Genomic DNA, 25275 nt, shown 5'->3' on the forward strand with positions numbered 1-25275 from the left:
CACCTGCTTGTGTGTCAAAAGCGATAATTAAACTTTCAGTAATTGGAATAATCCTGGAGGCTCTGGCAGATACTCGCAGCTCAGATAGCTGTCTGTCACCAAACATTATCTGTAAGTACAACCGAGCAACATAAACTTCTCACAGGAAATATCAATGGCGTCCACAACCGTATCAAGCAGTACATTAGGTCACTGCTGTGCAATATTGGCATATAAAGGGTTTACCTATCCGCGTTCTAAACTTTCAGTCCTTTCTTCTCTTTGCTCAGATGTTTTACTTGGCCACGACTTTCTCCGGTAGAAATACCCTTCGGGGTCACAAAGATCCCTTCTCTGAATGCACTGTAATGACGTCCGGTCTTGTTTCTCCACCACTATTCGAACATTTATCGCCTGATTGCAAGCCTATTGCTACAAAATCCAGAAGAAACTCGCTGATCCATCAGCAGTTTATACAATCCAAAATTCATGATCTTCTAAAAGACGGTGTTATCAAACCCTTCCGCTTTCCCTGGAGAACACCGGTTTTAGTAACCACTAACGATCAACACGAGAAGCATCTTGTCATTGACAATCATCAGACCATCAATTGGTTCACGTACCTTGATGATTATCCTTTACCAAGAATTGATGAACTAGTCCAAAAAAAAATCGCTCTCTATTCCGTTTTTACTACCTTGGACTTGCATGATGCATATCATCAAATACCAATACAAGAAGAGGAGGAGAAATTCTGTGGAAATCTATATCAGTTCTGCCGTATCAAACGGTGTATCATGTTTTCAACGATCGATTGCTAACACTTTTGCATATGTTGATAATGTCACTATATGCGACCATAATATGATGGAACATGATGAAAACCTTAATCATTTCTTAGATGTTGCCAGGAAGTACGGCATAAGTTTCAATGACAACAAGAGCATTATGTGAACTGAGAGAGTCACCCTCTTAGGGTATGAAGTGTCATTTGAAGTTGCAAAACCAGATCCTGAACGCTTCCATTCTTTGAGATATCTACTTCCACCACAAGATGCTAAATCACAACAGTGAGTTGTCGGAATGTTTTCATATTATGCTTAATGGATTCCTCGTTTCTCAGATAAAATTCGATGATTAGCATAGAACCAAGTCTTCCCTCTACCTGAATCCTGCTCAGCAGATTTCACTAATCTTAAAGGACTCAAACATACTTCACTTACGATAATTGATTCCAACATACTCCTTACCATAGAAACCGGCGCTTTGGGCGTTGCCACTCTTAATTAGAACAGCTGCCCCTATTGCTTTATTTTCTTGATCTTTCAGTTAGCGAGTAACATCACTCTTCGGTCGAAAAAGAAGCCCATACCATCATTGAAGCAGTGCTAAATGACATCACTACCTTATCGGGTTCGCCTTTAAACTCATTACAGACCAATGCTCCATAACTTTCATGTATGACCTGAAACCGTCAAGCAAAATAAATAATGAGATGGTAGAACACTGGAGAATCAAATTATCGGTCTTTATGTTTGATGTAATATACCATTCAGAGAAAGATAATGCAACCGCAGACACTTTCTCGAACAGTTTGCTACTCGACTAATTCAACCAGTCTACAAGACCTACATGTTTTATTGTGTCATCCAGGCATCACACGAATGTCTCATTTTGTATGTCTGCGTAACTTCCCTTACAAGGATGTTCGACGAACTATTGGGAACTGTTCCGTCTATGCAGAATTAAAACTGATTTTTTTTTTTGTTTTCTTTTTTTTTTTTCATCCCACTAATTTTAAGCTTGTCAAAGTGACACAATCATTTGAACGCTTAAGTGCCATCTAATAGTCGAAACAAATATCTATTAACAATTATCAAAACGCTTCCTCTTTGCCTTTCCTTTTCAAGATATGTCCTCACAAACAGTCATAAGTTGTTTCTGTTAACTATTTTTTGCTGTTTGGCATTTACTCTGACAAAGGTCCATCATTCCTTCCAACAGAACTAACAGATCTTTTGAATAGAAAGGGAATAGCAACAAGCCGCACAACCCCCTATAACCCGTAGAGAAATGACCAGGTAGAACAACTAAATGCCACGTTATGAAAAGCAATATCACTAGCATTGAAGTCACGAAGACTGCCGATTTCTCATTGGGAATCAGTTTTGCGCGATGACATGCATTCCATTTGTTTGTTATTGTGTACTGCCACTAACATTACGTCTCCTGAATGAATATTTCAGTATAATCTCGAGGGTTACTATTTTTTTTTTTTTTTTTTTTTTTATAACTTTTTATATACTCCCTAGATTATAATATCTACGATTTGCGAACGGACGTCGTATCTACATTTATTTTGATCGACTTTTGTAAAATTCCTTCTATTCCATCCTTTCGCATGTTCGTTTGTCTTTTTCGTATAAAAGCGAAACTAATCAAAGTGAAGTACACCGCCTGGCTTCCCTGCCAGGAACATCTTGAAATTAGCTTTGATCAATGTGGGGAAAACCCTTCATATCAGACAATTGCTATTCATTTAAGAGTTTCCTCTTTTTCGGGGGAGCTTGGTTTCCCCAACATCGTTGAGAAACAAATAAATGAAACAGCGGAAATCTGAACTGGCTTTCAGCCAACGTTCATTTCTACGCCTGCGTGAACTTATTCACTTAGCAAGTCAACGTTTTGATTAACATCGGTAAATTTGAACGCTTTTCACTTCCTCTTGCATCTTAGCGTAGCGGTAAGATCTCAGCTTTTTCTTTCACTTTTTTCTTTTCTGCCTTCGCGTCACGGGTTCGAGCCTACCTACTAACACCTTTTTTTTTTCTTTTACACCTCCAAAAACCCGGGCGACACCAGGCACCCCCGCTAGTCTATTATATAAATCTCACCTGTCTGCTTAAATGTCTGTTTGTATGTCTGCTTAAAACTTTCGACAGAGGCGACGGATTTTTACGAAATCGGTATCCTTTTGAAGCTCCACCCTTCGGACGGCAAATATCAAAAAATTGTTTAAACGCATTAATTTCTTCAAACTCAACTGGGCAGTTTTCTACAAGGAGTCGTTTCTTTTTTTTTTTTTTTTTTTTGCGTAGCGATTTTTGCAAGTCATTGTATCAGTTGGAATAACTTTACTAATTTCAACATTCCGAACTTCCAGTCACGTCATGGAGTAGGGGTAAGACGTCAGGTTTTCTTTCACTTTCTTTTCCGCCTTCGTGTCATGCCTACTACCATCTTTTTTTTTTCTCTCGCTCAATACACACCACCAAACACCCGAGCAATGCCAGGCACCCAGGCTAGTATGGAATAAGTCAGAGAGTGGCAACCTTGGTTGAAGTGAGTGTCTCTAATGATGGAGGCCTGAACAGAGCTGAAAGAGAGAAACAGACCAAATATCAAGGTCTCATGTATGATATGAAAAGAAACTGGAATCTGGAGAGATATCAATCATACTCGTTATTATAGCTGCTACAGGGCTTATGAAGAAGAACCTGAAGGCCTACCTAAATAATATTCCTGGTGAACCAAGTGCAAGAGAAATCCAGACAATTGCACTTAAGGGAACAGTGAGGATACTAAAAAGAGCTCTGTGTTGATTGGCTGCCCCAGTGCGCTCTTCCTTGCCTTGACAAAGTATAAAATCGGTTTTGAAATCAAGTAAAAAATGGGTTCCTCTGTTCTCTACTACCTTTTTCTTGTAGAAGAAACATTGCCAATCTTTCTCTAGTCTATCATTATTCTATAGTCTATCGAGCTTCAATCCTCTTTGTAAAACATTCACAGCAAGAACCCTTCTTACCACAACTGCAAAGAACTTTCTTTCTTGTTCCATATGACTAGCATCAAATGAAATTTCTATCTGTGGTTAAAAGTAAAGAACCTTACCTCATGCATCATGCGGCTTGTGTTAGGAAATAAAAAAAAAAAGAAAATAAAAATGGCCGCCCCCTGGTATTTATGGACTGAAAATCACGTGATGTGACGAGAGGGGGTATGCAAATGAGATGTGGTTGGGTCTCTCTATAAAAGAGCCGTCTTCTTTATTTTGGACGTCAGTGTGGAAAGTGCAGAGAGAAGAGAACAGTTGGATTTGAGTTTGAGACTTTTGATCTGAGGTTGAGTTCAAATTTAACGTCAGTTTTTTTCCCCAGGAACTTCCCATCTGTGGAATACATTACTGCAGGACTGCTTCCTTGCAGACTATGACATCTTAAAATCTGCTATCAATAAATACTAATCATGAACCATCCTGATAAGTAAACAAATTTTGTTGATTCCATTTATCAGTTTCAATCCTTTCGTAATATTATTCATCATCTGACATCTATCTCATTTACTCTTAAATAGATTTTGGCCTTGATAAGCAATGGCTTATTTGTAAATGTAAAAAAAAATGTTATATCATGTGCATGTTAATAAAATTTAATCCAATCTAGCACCATTTTTATGGAGATTAAAATCTAGGTATATATTATACTGAACCTTATGTCTACAATCCTTTTTTCAATTTTGATAAAAATTTATTAAATTATTTTGATTCTAAAAAGATATCAAATCTTCAGCATAAATTATTGCTAAACTCTTTTTTTTTAATTTGACTAATTTCATTTAACGGGCATAATGGAATTGCGAGGTATGTGCTATTGACTTTGTAATTCGGACCTCAAATTTGTGGAGCAGTACAGCATCCCGTCCCTCATTATTAGCATCTTCTTTTTTCTTTTTCTTTTTTCTTTTTCTTTTTTCTTTCTTTTTTCTTTTTTTTATTTTTCTTTTTTTTATTTTTCTTTTTTATTTATTTATTTTTTTTTTTTTCTTATTTTTTTTATTTTTTTTTCTTTTTATTTTTTTCTTTTTTCTTTCTTTTCTTTTTCTTTTTTCTTTTTTTTCTTTTTCTTTTTCTTTCTTTTTCTTTTTTTTCCTCTTCAGATAAAAATTCACTAACAATAAGTTTTCTAACAAACAGCTTTTTTTTTTTTTTTTTTTTTTTTTTTAAGCCTGTTTACATTCTTCTGACCATATCCACTTTGACCTTGTTTACCAAATTATTTAACTAAGCTTTCATATCATATACTTTTGGGATCTATATGCTATAGTAACTTGCTAATCCTAAGATAGCCTGGAGTTTAGCAATGTCATTAGGTGCAAGCATGTTCTTTATAGTTTCAGCTCTTTTGGGATCTGGTTTTCTTCCCTTTACTGTTGATAATCTGCCGTAAATATTTTCTCTTTCAGTACTTGCTATTCAATTCTCTAATATCAATTTTTGCTATTAATCAGAATAGCATCAAAATATGTAACATTGTGTCGATTATTTGTTGAAATAGGCTTGGAGCAAAAGGAAGATGATTCAGTTTAAAAATTCCTTTATGCATGTTTATTGTCGAGTACTTCGAACATTCTTCACTGACTAAGCTTCGAATAAATCCAAATTTGAAAATGCTCTACCTCTGTTTAATTTAGTGAATATATTTTCTGGAGATGGTAGAGGGTGTGCATGGTCTTTCAAACAATCATTTAAACCTGTCAAAAATTTAGCACATAGTCTGATTTTTTTGGTTTTTATTTTATTTAAGAGGGGGAGGGGCAAATACGCAAAATCGATTTTTGAAATTACACCAATTGTTTTTCCAAATTTTTTAATTCTTCACTTACTGTTTTTTTAAAAATCGATCTAACATTTTCCTATAATTCAAAATAAATATCTGTTTCTGTGCACAGATCGAGTCCTTCTGAAAAATCGTGAGGGAATTTGCTTTCAAATCCATAATGTTTCTCTTTGCTTTGTCTTATTTTTCTCTATGATGATAATTTTGTTGCATAAAGATAAAGAATTACTTGGAAAATTTCATAAGTTAAGCAGTACAATCCAGACTAAACAAAAAGATTTTCTGAACATTCACTTTCGATTTGACTTTTTTTTCCATGAACAAAATGTTAAAGTCTAATTTTCCTTTGAATTCCAATTTGTTTACCTGATATTCCTGTGAAATTTTTTCTGCGTTTGTTAACCGTAGAAAAACTTCTTTTTTTTTTCTAGTTTGTTCGTTTATTACAGAGATGCCACTTTTAGAATCGAGTAATAATTTTACAATCTACTCATTTGTACCAAAGATCAAAGTGTAGTATCTGTTCCGGCAGATGTGCTGCACTAAAAGACCATTGCCCTTGAGGCAATCGGTTTCTGGTCCATGTAGGGGCAACCCTATATACCAAGAGACATCACTACCAGCTTCCCTTCCCCTCCTCTCGGGAGAGCTGGTCCCTCTTTCCCCTCCCCCTTCCCCCTCCACATTAAAAAACGGGGCCTAATTTGCTCAGTGGGGAAGCAAATAAATACCCAGTCTGCCCTTTTTTTTTGTTTTTATTTTAAGGTATTTTGTTCTTTGGCCTACCTTTATTCCATTTTTGGACAAAACTACATTAAACTTTGATTGCAAGTTTGTTTTTACTTGCTCTGTTTTGCTAGATAATGTGAATTTTTATGGCCCACAATTAAAGCATATTTTCTCATTATCCTTTTTTTATATGCTTTCTGCTACACATACTGCATATAACTTTTTGTTTTGATCTGACTGTTATCTTGGTGTGTATTCATGATATGCTTTTCTTATCAAACCGATTAGTTTTTTTTTTGTTTTTTTTTTAATATTTATTAGACACTGGCATTCCTATATTATTTTTTGCTGTGTAACATTGGGGTCTTATTTCATAACATTACATATTGGCCACAGTCTTCAAATTGAGTAGAATTCATAAAAAAATGGCCAAATTTAGATTATGTTTACCATCCTGTATTGCATTTATTTGAATTCGCTTTTGGAAAATAAATATCGCGGTAAAGATTAAATTTTCCTCTTTTGTATACTTTTTTACCCTGTCAAAAAAAAATCATATGTCTTATTTAAAACTCTCACACCTTTCTGGCGTTCAACCACTAAAAGAAAACTAAAAATATCACTTAACCAGGACCAGCTCCCATATTTACAAATCTGTTTAAGAATTTCCTTCCAACACCCTGGAAAACCTCATCGGTATGTCCCGTATTTAAAAATTCAGGTGATCAGTCATCTCCCTCTCAATGCGGACCAATCAACTTCCTTTGCATTATGACAACAGCATATTCTTTTTATTTTTACTCTCAAGTATATATCCGACACAGTTAGACACAATTAATCAACCGAGAACCACATCACTCTACATAAAAACATAAGATATCAACGAATACATACTTGAGTCAAAACCATGAAAAGAATATGCTGTTGTCCTAATGCTAATCATGAGTAAGTTGCTGGAATCTGTAAGAGACGTAGTTAACTACCTCAGTAAAAGTAACCTCCTCAGTGACATGCAATATGGTTTCCGTTCTGCTAGATCTACAGCAGATGTGTCAACAGTTATATTTCATAAGATTAGCGAATCCCTCGAAGGGGACTTCCTTTCTAGGGCAATTGCTCTTGACATATTAAAGGCCTTCAATAGGGTATGGAATAAAAGTCTACTCCACAAAATCTCCAGCTATGGTATAGCTGGAAATGTCTTCTCAATTATTAAATTTCTTTCTGATAGGTTGATAAGAGTAGTGGTTAATGGACAGAAATCAGAAGCTCACAGCATTAATGTTGGATTCCCTCGGGTGTCCATCCTGGGCCCAACTTCTACATCAATGATCTTCCAAAATCACATCCTAAGATCATTTGTAAACATTTATGCTGACAACATTACCATCTATGGCAATACTTCAAAGGCTGTAAATGACCAAGTTTTATCTGATTCTCTCTGATTAATGGGGAAAGAGGTGGCTGGTTAATTTTAATGCATCTAAAACCAAGCTTTTATCTTTACATCATCAACGCTCTGATCCCCGTCTGGCATCAATTGAAATGAATGGTTCTTATCTTAGGGAGGTTCCATGTTTTGACAAGTTTTTGAATTTGACCTTTACTCCTGATCTGATCTGATTGCTGTACATCAAATCCATTACCAAGACTGCTGGGAAAATGGTGGACTCATTCTACCGCTCCAGTAGACCTCTCACTGCTGATGCAATTCTCTATTTGTATAAGAGCCAAGTACGTCCAAGGATGGAGTACTGTTGCCACATCTGGGCAGGAGCTGCTAGAAGCACCTTATCCTGCCTTGACAGTTCAGAATAGACTTTGTAGCCTAGTGGGGGATGCCCTTTTCTTTTTCTTGCAATCTCATTCCCACAGAAGAGACGTTGCAAGCTTTTCTCTACTTTATTATTTTCATGGCAAGTGCTCATCTGAGCTCAAATCTATGGTCTTCCCCTCGCCAGACTTTCACGAAAAACACCCCTCTAGCTGAAACCACTATCAATAATTTCCCCCACTCTTTATCTGTGCCTAAACCTAAATGTAGATTCCACAAACAAATCTTCTTTCTTAGAACTACACGCCTGTGGAACTTTGTTCCATTTTCCTGCTTTCTAATTGACTACAAAATGGTCGTCTTCAAGTCTAACGTAAACAAGTTCTTGATGTCATCCCCTTAAGTAATTCAATTTACCAAATTTCCACTACTAATGATTACTACAATATTTTCCCATTGGCACTCATTAACCCTTATCCTCGAGTGGCCTCCAGGCCTTGATAAATGGTGACTCCTTTGTAAAAAAAAAAAAAAAAAAAAAAAAAAAAAAAAAATTAAGCTAGAATGATGTTTCGTGTTTTCGTATAAAAATTTCAACAAATATACAAAAAATAAGTGTGTATAATTTGTTTTCAAAATTTATCATTTAATTTGCTATTGCTGAATTGTTCATAATATCGATGGCAAATTTGATATCAAATTAAAATTCATTCAATTTCCTATCAAATGGTGCTAAGAAATTGTATAATTGTATCTAGCTTTATTTGCATGTTTAGACCAAGTAAAGATTAGATACCCCGTAGGAGAAGACGAAGATTGGCGAATATTTCTAGTAACACCGGTTGTTCGACCTTGACATTGCCGGTGGTTGTTTGTAAACACGTCAAATAGCAGACATGGTCGAATGTTCGCAAGCAAGATTTTTTAAAAATATATTTACAAAACTTTTTTAAGATTTTAGAAGAAAAAAATATATATTTACAAAACATTTTCTTTAATATTAAATATTTACAAAACTTTTAAGGATTTTAAAAAAAAAAAAACTTTTTTCTATTTACGCAGAACTTCTTAATGTAAGTTATAAAACAAGCATATTTAAACAAAATATATTTAAATAAATGGGTGTCTTTCTGAATGCGTTTTTTTTTGTTTTTTTGTTTTTTAATATATTCACAGAACTTTAATAAAATTAATAACAATAATTATAATAAAAATAAATAAAAAGAACGAGCTTTATGAATTACAAAACATTAACTGAGAATTCTGGACGCTAAAACTTATTTGTATTTAATTTGCCCTTGTGGAGAAGTAAGCAAATAGCAAGTTTTTTTTTTTTTTTTTTTTTTTTTTTTTTTTGATACAAATAAAAATTTGTGATACTACATTTCATCTTTATAAAAAGATGTGAATAAAATATTTTTAAATCTCGATTGTGTATACTTGTTGCTTATACTTGTGATTTTATTATGCATAAAAATTGCCTCGGTCTAGAAGGAGTTCTTTTTATTTTCTTTTTATTTTTAGTAAAAAAAAAAAAAAAAAGTTCTCCTTCACTAACCACCGACATACATCGCACTTTCAATAAATATTGAATTGTATTAAAAACACACACAGAAACACACACACACACTGTACATAAAAATCAATCTTGGTTGCACAAGCCCGCAAAACATTCACAAAAATCTGAACATGTTATTTTATATTTGTTTCTGCCATTAAAAAGTTTGTTTCAAATAATTTTATTAAAGTTTTTAAAAAAATGTAATAGAGAGAAGAGACCAGCGTCCAAAATTCTCAGCTATAATATCGGTTTTTATTGTTTTGTGATTAATATAGCTCATTCTTTTTATTTATTTAGTTATTTCTTTATTTTTATTATAATTATTAGTTTTCTTAAAAAGTTCTGTAAATATATTAAAAAAAAAAAAAATAAGCATTCAGAAAGAGACCCATTTATTTAAATATAGTTTGTTTAAATGCGTTCGTTTTGTTACATTAAAAAGGTTTGTGTAAATAGAAAAAGGTTTTTTTTAATCCTTAAAAGTTTTGTAAATATTTAATATTAAAGAAAATGTTTTGTAGATATATATTTTTTCTTTTAAATCTTAAAAAATTTTGTAAATATATTTTTAAAAAGGTCGAACAACCGGTGTCACTTGAAATGTTCGCGAATGTTTATCTTCTGCTACAGGGTATCTAATTTTTACTTGGTCTGCATATTTTTTCCATATTCTTACTGTGATGTACTTTTTTGATGTCTGTCCAAGTGACATTACTGATTGGTATTTATGACTTTAATCAGCCAATCATATTCTTGTAAGGAAGAACCCGGATGTGCTTGTATTCATTACATCATCCACCCCCCCCCCTTTTTGTTTTTCTAGAAATGCTAATTATTTCATTTTCTTTATCTAAAAATTTTTTTTTTTTTTTTTTTTTTTTTTTTTCAGGTAAAAAAATGGAACAAATTAAAAGATTTCACCTCAATTTCTGGTCTCCTGAACGTATCGCAGATTTTGTGTTTTTCTAAGACTGACAGTTTTGTGAATTTGCGCATCGTATGTAACCCGAGGGGCCCTACATTGCACTTTAAGGTGCGCCAGTATACACTTGGTCGAGATGTCAAATCCGCTTCCAAAAAGGTCACCCAAAGTCCGAAACAATTTGAACACCATCCTTTATTAGTGATGAAGAATCTCGGGGAGAAGTCGATGCATATTAAACTGATTGCCACCATTTTCCAGAATATGTTTCCAACCATCAATGTCAATAATGTAAGATTTACAATTTCTTCATATTTTACCTTTTATTTTTATTTTATATTTTTCTTTTTTCTCTCTTTCCTTTTTAGTCTCGTCTTGGGCCAAGTTCACTTATGACTCAAGCTTGATTGCTATGTTAAAAATACCTAATCACATTTCATCTTTTTCTCTCAACTTTCTATTCCTAATGTTTTTTTTCCATTCTTGCCTATTATTTCTCCTAACATTAGTCTCTGATCAAAATTCCTTGGAATGAAGAAAATCTGTGCGTTCAAATTCAAACTTCAATATCAGTACATAGATGCCATTTAAAATATAAGCCACATTGATTTAACTATTTAAATCTACTCCCCATCTCAATTTTTGGAAGTCTTTTTTTTTTTTTTTTTTTTTTTTTTACTTTCATTACTCCTCCTTTTCTTTCTTAACTCTTCTGTTTTTTGTTTTTTATTTTTGTTTGCCTTGTTTTTACCCAATTATTGATTTCTTTTGAATGTTGACAGTTAAATCTAGTTATCATACTATAGTGTGATCATTTCATTATTTATTCAAATTGTTATAAAATCATGATTTATTCTTCTTTGAATCTTATTTTATAAATTCATTGAATATAAAAAGCTTTCAAAGCCTTAAATCTTTTCATACACAAGGATTTCCTAGTAATTTTACAGCCAGAAATTACTTTTTGACATTTTAAATGCTTCCATTCAAAGGATCACTAAATGATTTATTTAAAAGAAAATGTTTTTTACAACTATTAAAAAAGATTAAAATGGCTGACATGTTTATGAAGAAAACAAAATGCTTTGTGGTCTATTTAATTTCATCATTAAATTATTTTAAATAGCATTTAAAAATTTTTTACATCTGATTACCTCATATAAAGATTAAATCTGAACAGTGTAGGGAGACGTGTGCAGAACAGGAGACTTTGTTGGTTTGGTCACATTCAAAGAATGGACGAGAGTTCTTTGGTTAGTAGATATAAGACAGTTTATGTAGCAGATTTCGTTGACAGGTCAAAAAACTTTGGAGGAAGTGATAAAATGAACTTGAAAGAAAAAGGGATAAATAAAAACCTGGCCAGAGATAGGTTAGTTTAAAAAGTCAATTTTTGGAAGCCTGTAAACCCAATTTTAAACTGATGCTGCCACTTGCATTACTCAAAACTTAGTCCCATAATGGATAAAGTTAATATTTGGATTATTCAAACTACTGTTATTTTGAATGTTATTCTTACATTTTGGACGATATAACCTACAACCTTCTACAGGTGTATCTTGTTGGACTCAGAGAATCTTTTGGTCTAACTCTGGAATCTGCACGAATTTTGAACAATACCCTTTGTTTAATCCAGAGGTAGCATGTTCTTGTTCCATCAGTCATGATTTGGTATAAGTTTCAAGTAATTCACAATGGTATTCTTAGAAATGTCCGCACAGGATTGAACCTTTAATCCCTAGGAGAATGTGACTTTGAACTGAATTTTCTCTAGTTCTTTTTGCATTATACCAAGAGTTCCGTTCCAAATTCCATACAGGTGTCTGAATTCGGCAAAAAAAATTTCAGAGTTTGACAAGTGTAATCATGTAATTGGATTACATAATATTTTATCTATTTTTTAAAAATCAATTTGTTACATCATCGTTTTGCTTTTCGACCATTCCCAGCAGAATAAATTTTGAGTCGTAACACAAGATACACTTGAAGATGGTCAGGTGTTAAATCAAGCAAAACGTGAGAATAATACTCAAGAGGAGAAAGGTAATCTGAATAATAAAAGCTGATGGTACCTGCGGAAATTCCACAACGGACTCTTTCATATGTTGATGTTGGCATTCTGTGAATGTTCAGCGTAAATGGAGACTCCCTTATATTATTGTAGCTCTTTTGTTAAAACTGTAAAAGTATTTATCTAAGCTAGCAGGGATGCCCGGCATAGCCCAGTTGTAAAATATGCTTAAATATGATATTTTAAGCTATGCAGATTTTGTATATATTATTATACTCAATTTTCTATCGATTCTTATATATTATGAAGTTGTGATAAAATAAAAAAATATATCCATATGACTTGGGTGTATCAGCTTAAACCAAAACTTATGAAAAAAAAAAAAAAAGTATGTGTGTATATATAAACTAGAGTTCCTTCAGCTATAATCGAAATTAAAATTTATGAAGAATTCTTGGTAAAATTATTTATAAAAAAAATAGGTCATAATAATTAAACGACAGTCACTCAGAAGAAAAAAATGTAAGCCTGACACACAAAGTAACACGCGCTATCACATTAATATATAGATTCTCAATCCTCATCTAAAAAAAATTCAGAAACCTGTAAAGCTGTTCTGTGAAGATAAAACATTTTTTCTTTTTTCTCATGATTTTAAATGTGGAAACTTAGCATCGTAGAGTATTGTTGCCACATCTGAGTGCTGGTGCACCAAGCTCGTAGACAAGAAAACCTTTAACCTAATAGGTCCTACAAGGTCTACCCAGCTCCAGTCCTTGTCCTATCACTTCAACGAAATGTGCTCCTCTGATGAACTTGCTACACTTGTGCCCCTCAATGTGACTCCTCTCCCCCCCGATCAACTTGTGAAGAGATCCTCAGAAGGTTAAAAGATTTTTACTCTAATGGCTTCTTTCCTTATATTGCTAGCCTTTGGAGCTCTTTTCTATGTTCCGTTTCCCTGACTATACCAACATTCAGAAAATTAAATGTAAGGTAAATAAGCATCTCATTGTATAACTTCCCTAGGATACTGCTTTAAATTTAGCCCCTATTTCATATTAGCCCCTCATATGTGCCTTGTTTGGAGTGAAGAAAAATAATCTAATATGATAAAGTCGTAAAAATATTACATAAAGTTGATTTGATTTACATTTAATTATTATTATTATTATAACCAACATCAGCTGCATTTTAAAACAGAAGTAAGCTTTCATTTAAGATAGGAGTTATTTTCCTTTAAGCTATGTGATTTATTTTCCCTGTTTGAATTTCATAGATGAAACTATATTTATGCCTCCAAAAATCCAAAATATGCTCAACTTTCAGGAAAATCCTAACAACTTAGGATATTTGTTGTATGTGACTAACCCTTTTACTCGGCAATATGGTTTTTACCTGGCAATATGGTTTTTACCTGGCAATATGGTTTTTACCTGGCAACACCGGGTATGTACAGCTAGTAAAAAATTAACTTAACAAAAAAAAAAACAATAGGCGAGTAATATTATTCCTTTTTTCCTTTTCTTCCAGGTGAAACTCAAACATATACAACGATGTTTACTTCTTTCTTATAATCCCGACACAAAGTTAATAGAGTTTCGGCATTAGTAAGTATGCATGTATATTATTTACGATTGATCACTAAATAGAAAAAGAAAATATTCTTACGGTGTTCAATTTTCATAACCGACTGAAAATACTCTTCTGAACGTGGGTGTCGTTCACAGATTGGAATTTGCCAAGCTTCTTTAGCTGTTAATTGCATATTATGTTTTCTTTGAAAGAGCACTTTCTTAGAATGGGTTGAACTGGCGCCATCTATCCTTGCCACACAGCATCCATAACAAAAGCTGACAAAGCCTAACAATTTGAAATATCTCTCTATATCTTGATTCGGAGGTTCTGTTTGAGTTCCAGATTCACTTTAACCATCACTAACCAGATTTTTCTTTGTCCACTACTGGTGCTATCAGATCAGGCTGTTTGAAGATATTGGCTTCCTGACTTAAACGGCCCTGTCGGTGGGGCATTAGAATACACCGACTGCCTCCCCTCCCCTGCAGAGGGTAAAAGTCCCTCAATGGGGGTCCTGGATATGACCTTAAACTATATCCAGTGGTGAGGCCCCAGCTTGCGGGCTTTGGGGAGTGTGGAGCTACCCTTTAATTGCCATTGCTCCCAGGTCCACTCTGACCCGGAGTGGTAGTACCTGTTAGGGTCCTAACTATGGGTTAAATAGAAACTGACTTGAAAACAACAAATATATTCTATTAAAAAGATTTTCTTCAAAATCTTTGGATTCGGCATTAAATAACCTGAAAAGAGTTGATATGCCGTAAAACAAAAACCACCAACCAACCAATCCTGACTTAAAATGCATCCGACATTGATGTTATTATTATTTCATTCTCTTTGCTAAACTCAGTCATGTTCTGTAAAGCCAAAAACAATTTTCTATTAATGTACTTAACTTCTGGTGTGTTTGCTACCGGAAGCGGTGACAAGGTATTGCCACTCTGAGCCAAAGTGGACCTGGGAACAATGGTAACTATCGAGCAACTTCACATTCCTCACAGCCCTCAAATGGAGCCTCACCATCGGATGTCTTTTAAAGTCATACTCAGGATCAGGAGGTTGGACGTTACATTAGCCATAAGAATGTGAAACTGGTTATAGTAAGCTAACATATTTCCTAACTTTCTGTGTGGCTGCTACCGGAAGCAGTGACATGGAAAATCAGTTTCATCACTTTTATTGTTCTTCAGAATTTCTATTGTGAAGCGATTTATTGAAATATAATATAAGAAAAGGATATTATTGAAAAATATACATTAATGATCTTCCAAATCACATCCTTAAATCATTCATAGACATTTATGCTGATGACACTACCATCTATGGTAGCACATCTAAGACCGTAAATGACCAAGTTCTCTCCGATTCTCTCTCCTCTGATCTTGAGCACGTGGTACAATGGGGAAAGGAGTGGCTGGTTACTTTTAATGCATCTAAAACCAAGCTTCTCTCTTTACATCATCGACACTCTGATCCACATCTGGCATCAATTGAAATAAATGGCCCTTGTCTTGGGGAGGCCTCATGTTCTGGCAAGTTTCTGGCTTGACCTTTACTCTTGATCTGAACATGGAGCACGTACATCAAATCTGTTGCCAAGGCCGCTGGAAAAATAGTGGGATTCTTCTATTGATCCAGTAGATATCTCACTGCTGATGCAATTCTCTATCTATATAAGAGCCAGGTACGTCCAAGGATGGAATACTGTTGGCACATCTCGACAGGAGCTGCTAGAAAGGACTTGTCCTGCCTTGATAGAGTTCAAAATAGACTTTGTAGCTTCGTAGAAGATGTCCTTTTCTCTTCCCTGCAATCTCTATCTCCCAGAAGAGATGTTGCGAATTTTGTCTTTTTTTTTTAACAGTTTATAATAAACTAGCGAGGGGTGCCCGGCGTTGCCCGGGTGTTTGTAGGTGTGTGTGAAAAAAAAACAGGTGTCCGTGAAAAAAAAACAAAGCCTTGACGACGCGCAGTTGGAAAATAGTAAAGTGTGAAAAAAAAAACAGGTGCGCGTTTTTGATTGACGTGACGGCAATAGGTATTCAGCAGTCAGCATTTTGTGCGGGACAGGTTTTAATGAGGTCAATAAATCGGTTTGTTTGTTTTTAAAAACTCGCTCCCCCGTCTGATATGACGAAGTCGACAAACGTTCACTGGCTCTGGGTAGAGTCGAGTTTCGCTTTTTGTTTATACCGAAAACCGAATGTAACGCGTGCCGATGCGGGGAAAGGTGGAATAATTAACGTTTGAAAGTCAATAAAATTAAATAGACAGGCGAGCTCCGTGGTTAACTGCGAGATATTACAATTTATAGATGATATAAAAAGTTTTAAGAAGTTGTGAAGCGAGCGAGCGCTTCTCTGAAAGAAGCCTTTTGTGGACATCAAGGAAAAGCATACATACATACATACATTTTCGCTTTTATATATATAGATTAATGGTTGATGTTATTCATAATTTTATTTCCTATACATATACAATACTTTTGTCAATATTATTAGCAATTAAAATAATTTAATAAAGAAGGATAAATGCCATTAATTTTCTAGAGAGCTGATTTAAATCAAACCAGTATATCTTAGCTTGCTAGAAAGAAAGATATACTGATGAAGCATATGAGTAGTAAGAAGAGTTCATAGGAAGTGAGAGGATTGCCCCACCCCTCCCTCTCTCTCTACTTTTTTCTTTCTCTGCAAGAGGAATGTTTTAACGGATATTTCAGTTTATCAATTTTCAAATTAGTCAAATTAGTAGTGATTGTTGTAATCCAAGGGTTCACAGGTAGATCTCGTAAGTAAATTAAATAGTACAATTAAAATCTATATTCTTTATCCATGGAATTCTGATACGTGTTTCTAAATTGTTGTTGCAATATTTTTTGGCATACTATTAGAGTATGATCAGAGATTTGGATGATTATATATGAACCAATCAAATCAGAGTTGCTGCCTAAAATATACTGAATTTATTTGAATTCTGCAGGCATAGCTTTTCATCTTGATAATATCACAAGCAGAAACTGTGTTTTTTGTGTTTTTTGTCCTTTCTTGGTTTGATGTTTGGATTTTCAATAAATGAGGACTTCATTCATTCTTCGATCTCTTCCAAGTTCCTTGGCTAGATCTATGAAAGATAAACCTTCTGCAAGGCCTGCAACATGTTCCTTTTTACTAGCTGTCCATCGACCCTTTCTGGGCATTTTGGAAGACCTGCAATAAAGTGATACACACTTAAAATTACCAGAAAATAGAAAAATTAGCATAATTTTCAAAATATTTGTTAAAATTCCACAAAAATCAGGAAAATAAGACACCTTGTTAACTCTTCCAATGTACCAAGTTTCACTTCTGTGCATTTCATATCAATTTCAATATTAAAAAAATATTGAACTGCAATAAAGTGATACGCAGGGTTTATACCAAAATTTCTGTATAAAATATACTATCTTTGAATTCTTCAGTCATAGTTTTTCATCTTGATACGAGCAGAAAACTAAGTTCTGCTAATCCTCACTGGATTAAGACTAACAATTTTTTTACCTGGAATTTATGAATTGAAGCTTGAATTGATACAGCTTAATTTTGCTTGGCACAACGGTAATGTTACACACGTTTACATATGTAGACCCAACACATTGTAGACAGAGTACGTCGCAAGGAACATAAGACAAGTAATAACTTTTCTTTTGTAATGATAACATTTGTTTGTGAGTACTTTTCCAAATAAAACATCATCTAAACGTCATTTTTGTCTCTAACGTGATCACTCTTTTTATAGTTTTTTTTTTTTTTTCCCCTACTGTTGACATCATTTCAGATGCATCTGCATATACATACAACTACATTTAATATTCGCAATTGGATAATTCTTCTCTATGATAGTGACTTTTGTCATTTCCTTTTTGGATCATTGTTTTACAAGAATGATTCTATAATTTTGATAATTTAAGGACATTTTTTTATTTTTTTTTATTTTCTAGCAACATCAGTTTAGTTCCTGTTGGACTCGGAAAAGCTGTGAGAAAATTGATCAAGGGAAAGAAATTACCAAATCTTGGAAAATATCAAGACATCAGCAGTTATGTGGAAATGTAAGTGGAGTGCACGTTATTTCGTATCGTTAGTCAAATAAAAAAATTTTTTGCATTTCTTTTTGAGATTTTGTCTTAGTAACAATGAAAGACATAAAAAAAAAAGTTCATTTTATTAAGATACTTTGAAATAAGTTTTATTTACATAAAAATAACTAATGTTTCTGTAAATAATTTAAAAAACAAAAAATACCAAAAATAAATACCAATAGAAAAAAAATTTGTTGCATAAAATACCAAAAATAAACACATACTTATGGTGTATGTAATCATGACCAAAAGAAAATATCACACACCAAAACTACATGAATTAATTGTGTAGTTTTATATAAAAAAAAAGAAAATATCACACACCAAAACTATATGAATAAATTGAGTAGTTTTATATAAAAAAAAGAAAATATCACACACCAAAACTACATGAATAAATTGAGTAGTTTTATATAAAAAAAAGAAAATATCACATACCAAAATTACATGAATAAATTGAGTAGTTTTATATATAAAAAAAAGAAAATATCACACACCAAAACTACATGAATAAATTGAGTAGTTTTATATAAAAAAAAGAAAATATCACACACCAAAACTACATGAATAAATTGAGTAGTTTTATATAAAAAAAAGAATATATCACACACCAAAACTACATGAATAAATTGAGTAGTTTTATATATAAAAAAAAGAAAATATCACACACCAAAACTACATGAATAAATTGAGTAGTTTTATATAAAAAAAAGAAAATATCACATACCAAAATTACATGAATAAATTGAGTAGTTTTATATATAAAAAAAAGAAAATATCACACACCAAAACTACATGAATAAATTGAGTAGTTTTATATAAAAAAAAGAAAATATCACACACCAAAACTACATGAATAAATTGAGTAGTTTTATATAAAAAAAAGAAAATATCACACACCAAAACTACATGAATAGATTGAGTAGTTTTATATAAAAAAAGAAAATATCACACACCAAAACTACATGAATAAATTGAGTAGTTTTATATAAAAAAAAGAAAATATCACACACCAAAACTACATGAATAAATTGAGTAGTTTTATATATAAAAAAAAAGAAAATATCACACACTAAAACTACATGAATAAATTGAGTAGTTTTATATATAAAAAAAAGAAAATATCACACACCAAAACTACATGAATAAATTGAGTAGTTTTATATATAAAAAAAGAAAATATCATACACCAAAACTACATGAATAAATTGAGTAGTTTTATATATAAAAAAAAAGAAAATATCACACACCAAAACTTCATGAATAAATTGAGTAGTTTTATATATAAAAAAAGAAAATATCACATACCAAAACTACATGAATAAATTGAGTAGTTTTATATATAAAAAAAAAAATATCACACACCAAAACTACATGAATAAATTGAGTAGTTTTATATATAAAAAAAAAAAAATATCACACACCAAAACTACATGAATAAATTGAGTAGTTTTATATATAAAAAAAAGAAAATATCACATACCAAAACTACATGAATAAATTGAGTAGTTTTATATATAAAAAAAAAAAAATATCACACACCAAAACTACATGAATAAATTGAGTAGTTTTATATATAAAAAAAGAAAATATCACACACCAAAACTACATGAATAAATTGAGTAGTTTTATATATAAAAAAAAGAAAATATCACATACCAAAACTTCATGAATAAATTGAGTAGTTTTATATATAAAAAAAAGAAAATATCACATACCAAAACTACATGAATAAATTGAGTAGTTTTATATATAAAAAAAAGAAAATATCACACACCAAAACTACATGAATAAATTGAGTAGTTTTATATATAAAAAAAAGAAAATATCACACACCAAAACTACATGAATAAATTGAGTAGTTTTATATATAAAAAAAAGAAAATATCACATACCAAAACTACATGAATAAATTGAGTAGTTTTATATAAAAAAAAAGAAAATATCACACCAAAACTACATGAATTAATTGAGTAGTTTTATATAAAAAAAGAAAATATCACACACCAAAAACTACATGAATTGAGTAGTTTTATATATAAAAAAAGAAAATATCACACACCAAAACTACATGAATAAATTGAGTAGTTTTATATATAAAAAAAAGAAAATATCACACACCAAAACTACATGAATAAATTGAGTAGTTTTATATATAAAAAAAAGAAAATATCACATACCAAAACTACATGAATAAATTGAGTAGTTTTATATAAAAAAAAGAAAATATCACACCAAAACTACATGAATTAATTGAGTAGTTTTATATAAAAAAGAAAATATCACACACCAAAAACTACATGAATTGAGTAGTTTTATATATAAAAAAAAGAAAATATCACACACCAAAACTACATGAATAAATTGAGTAGTTTTATATAAAAAAAAGAAAATATCACACACCAAAAACTACATGAATAGATTGAGTAGTTTTATATAAAAAAAAGAAAATATCACACACCAAAAACTACATGAATTAATTGAGTAGTTTTATATATAAAAAAAGAAAATATCACACACCAAAACTACATGAATAAATTGAGTAGTTTTATATATAAAAAAAAGAAAATATCACACACCAAAACTACATGAATTGAGTAGTTTTATATATAAAAAAAAGAAAATATCACATACCAAAAACTACATGAATAAATTGAGTAGTTTTATATATAAAAAAAAGAAAATATCACACACCAAAACTACATGAATAAATTGAGTAGTTTTATATAAAAAAAAGAAAATATCACATACCAAAACTTCATGAATAAATTGAGTAGTTTTATATATAAAAAAAAAAAATATCACACACCAAAACTACATGAATAAATTGAGTAGTTTTATATAAAAAAAAGAAAATATCACACACCAAAAACTACATGAATAAATTGAGTAGTTTTATATAAAAAAAAGAAAATATCACACACCAAAAACTACATGAATAAATTGAGTAGTTTTATATAAAAAAAAGAAAATATCACACACCAAAAACTACATGAATAAATTGAGTAGTTTTATATATAAAAAAAGAAAATATCACACACCAAAACTACATGAATAAATTGAGTAGTTTTATATATAAAAAAAAGAAAATATCACACACCAAAACTACATGAATTGAGTAGTTTTATATATAAAAAAAAGAAAATATCACATACCAAAAACTACATGAATAAATTGAGTAGTTTTATATATAAAAAAAAGAAAATATCACACACCAAAAACTACATGAATAAATTGAGTAGTTTTATATAAAAAAAAGAAAATATCACACACCAAAACTACATGAATTTATTGAGTAGCTTTATATAAAAAAAAAAAGAAAATCAGTTCCTGTTCAGAGTTCTACTCATATTAAAAAAAAAAAAAAGAAAAATCCGTATAATGTATGTATCTATAACTAAACAAAAATATCATATTCCAAAAATCATATATCTTAACAAGTGGTTTTATTTTTATAAAGAAAATCATTTTTAAGTGATTGATAGGTACAAATGGAAAACAAATGTCACAAGTTGAATTATTGTTGCGTTATTTCCCTTTGTTTCTTGAGAGTTTTAGAATAACTGACAAACGTTTAGTGCCCCAGCTGCGTTCCGTACTGTTTGAACTATCACGAGATAGATAAGAAAGATTTGAAATTAAACCACTTAAAACTATGAATGAATTTGCACAAAAGTATGTCAGCAAGTTCAACAAACAGTGTGTATTTCAAGTTGCCGACATATTTCTGTACGTGTTATTCATCCATCCAAACAAAGATTTTACTGATTATAAACGATCCTTGGTGTGTGATTACTGTTTCCTGTTAATGTCGGTGTCATGTGACCAGTAGTTTAAGAGTTTATCGGTAAAATACTTACACACGTACATTTATACAGAAGATTGATGCATTATTCACCATTTGTAAAAGTAATTAAGATATGAGGGGCGTGCAATAAGTAATGCCCCTGACCCACTTCCAGTTGTCTGATCTAGCTGAAATTTTGCATGTGCAATGATTTATATCTCTACGGTTTATGTGGCAAATTACAGTTCTAAACTAATTGTTTACTAATTTACAGGTGTTTGAACTGAGTCAGGTGTGAAATGGAGCCTGTTGAATGTCAAGCAGTGATCCGGTTTTTGTATTTGAAAGGATGCATACCACAGGAGACTTTTGATGAAATGAAAGAAACTTATAGTGATAATGCCCCTCATATGACCTTGTAAAACGCTGGCATCATGAATTCAAACATGGCCGGAAGTCTGTGGAAATCCCAGATGATGCAGCCTTGATTTCTGAAGTCACGTCGTGGTTGGAGGACCAACCTGGGGTGTTCTACAAAAACAGTCTCCAGAGCTGCATCAAACGATGGTAGAAATGCATAACTCTGGGTGGTTCCTATGTAGAGAAAGACTAATAACTGTGCCAAGTTTCTTTGCTCTACTTCTATAGGAAGTGAGTCAGGGGCATTACTTATTGCACACCCCTCGTATTTCAAAACGAGACAAATTTTGCAATATATTATGTTTTAAAAAGTTGTAATGAATGCAAAAAATCTATTTATTTAATACTAGCACGAATACCCAGCGTTGCCCGGGTCCACTTAAAGATACAGTAATCCTACTTAAAAAATGTAAAAATATGTGACAACCTTCCCACCAGAAATTTCAGCAGAAAGGATACAAAGAGAAGAAGCTATTCTCCGGATATTGAGCACTTTTTGTTGCCTGTGTGTTGGAACCCCCCAAAATAAATCAAAACAACTTTTCTTTCAGTCAAAATAGCAGGGAGTGGCTGTGCAATTGTTTCAAAAAAAAAAGTCGTAGTGGTCGGGCTCGAATATGAAAGAAGGAAAAAAGGCAAAAACTTATGGACAAACGCTTTTGCCACACGAGTGCTTATGATGTCATGACGTTGCAAAATAAGTGTTTTAAATATAGTTATAGTTTAATACGTGTGCGTGACTTGCGAAAAGGCAAGATAAAAAATGGACCCCACGTCCTTCCAAAAAGTGGTCCAGTTGACTGCAACAGAATGAATTTTTTTTTTCTAATTTTCACATATGCATCCGGGGCATTGCCCTTTCAGATGGTACCAGTTTTGACCTGGTCGGATGCAGATGACAAAAGTTTTTAGCAGACATACACAGACAAGTTCTATTTATATAATAGACAGTTTGGAATACCCGGCATCACCCTGGTCGAGAGAGATCGTATATTAAGGCTATTAAGCAACCACCCTCCAGCCCTAAAAAAAACAAAAACAATTAAAATAATAGCGAGTGCCTGTGTGAACGCAAAAAAAAAAAATTAGCTGCAGTAGCCAGGCTCGAAATTTGTAACACGAAAGAGGAAAAGGAGATGAAAAAAAAAAAGCAAACGCATTAGCTGTCTCACCCACGTGACTTGTGACGTCATGGGCCTTCGAAATAACATGTTTTATACATACGTCGAGATCGTGAGGCGTGAATGACTTTGCAAAAATGTTGACACAAAAACTGACCCCTCCTTGCCGAAAAACGGCCCAGTTGACGGTCAAAGAATGAATCTTTTTGGTCAGTTTTTCAATATTTGTTGTCAGAGAGATCGATCTTTCTAAGGATACCAATTTTGTCAATGCTTGTTGCGTGTGTCGAAAGTTTTTGGGACACGGATAAACACACAAGCACATACTAACACACATTTCGCCTTTTTATATAATATAAAAGATGAAACAAAAAATCTTAATGAATTTCATTTCTTTACCTTCAAATCTATTTTTGTTTTTTTTTCCAGGGGTGGAAACTTGTCAGAGAGTGAAGCTGAAATGGATGGTCCACACAATGAAGTTGTTCTTCCACAAAAAATGATGGGAAAAGGAAATACTGTATCCATGAAAAGTGCCATTAGGTAAGAGAATGCAGTCAATTACACACTTTTTCTCCTTTTTTCTTTTTTTTTTTTTTTTAAATCAAGAAAACAATTTCTGCATCATTAAGGTGTTATGGATTTGGGAATTTTGGTTTTGACTAAAGGATTTTCTCTCATCATAAATACATTTATAATTGTACTGATTTATTGAAATTTTTCTCTTTACACCAAGTGGCTTCATAATTTTCTGGAGTAATTAAAAAAAATTTCTAATAAAAAAATTATAAGTTATCTTCTCCTGCACTGCCTACTATTTAAATATCAACAACTAATCATAATGGGGTAATTCAATTTTGCCATTTTTAAAAATTATTACTCTTTTTGCTGCATTGCTTTGATCTGATTTCGTTATTTTACAGCATATCAATCCTTTTTTCAGTTATTTAATGCCAACTATTTTGGAAATAGCTTTTATGCTTCAAGTTCCTTATATCTTCAAATATTTATTTTTAGAGTCTGGTTTGATTATTTTACAGTATATTTAGGTTATTTGATGCCAAATCCAGTTATTTTGTAGGTTTTTATTCTTCAAGCTCTTTAAATCGCTAGTTTGTAGCGTTTGATTTGGTTTGGTTGTTTTATAGTAGATTTTATCGTTTTTGTTCCCTGCCCTGCAGAACAATGAGAAGGAGAAGAGTACAGTAATTAATGTTTGGTACATTTTAAGTTAGGAAACCAATCAGGAAGTGGAGGAGATAGAAAGAGAAATGAGAAGAAGAAAAAGGTGGGTTGTTTTTGTTTTTGCAGAACATAATTAAGTTTTGTAAAAGGAAGTAGAAAAGGCCAATATCTTCGGACCGCCTGATCTGGTAGCACCAGAGCTGCTTTGCTAATGAAGAGAATTTTGAATATTTAACTATAATTTGTACAACAACCGTTTTGTTAAACTCTTGTTCATTTATTTTCCGTTGATGGTCATATAATAAAGTTTTATAGAAAAACTAACGAACCAACTTTCAGAATTCAGAAGTTTTAATTATGTTGAGTTATCTCCTCTCTTTTTTTTTATCTATAAATATAAAAGTGAAAATGTATGTATGTTTGCTTTTTGAGTATGTCTGCAAAAGGCTTTTTTCCGTCGGGTTCTCGAGGCT

The 25275-nt window shown here is 32.2% G+C and overlaps 1 protein-coding gene across 1 annotated transcript in view; it reads left to right on the forward strand.

Annotated features, from left to right (window-relative positions):
- The window catches only part of LOC145297704 (suppressor of SWI4 1 homolog), a 48646-nt gene that overhangs the window by 11092 nt on the left and 12279 nt on the right, over positions 1 to 25275 (forward strand). The window contains exons 3-6 of the mRNA XM_080143904.1: positions 10548 to 10871; positions 14125 to 14201; positions 18149 to 18259; positions 24047 to 24160. Coding sequence (XP_080000030.1) covers positions 10548 to 10871; positions 14125 to 14201; positions 18149 to 18259; positions 24047 to 24160 — 626 coding nt within the window. The remainder of the gene's footprint in view (positions 1 to 10547; positions 10872 to 14124; positions 14202 to 18148; positions 18260 to 24046; positions 24161 to 25275) is intronic.

Source organism: Euprymna scolopes, chromosome 18 (genome assembly GCF_053919585.1).
Source record: "Euprymna scolopes isolate OS-2025 chromosome 18, ASM5391958v1, whole genome shotgun sequence".
Lineage (NCBI taxonomy): Eukaryota > Metazoa > Mollusca > Cephalopoda > Sepiida > Sepiolidae > Euprymna > Euprymna scolopes.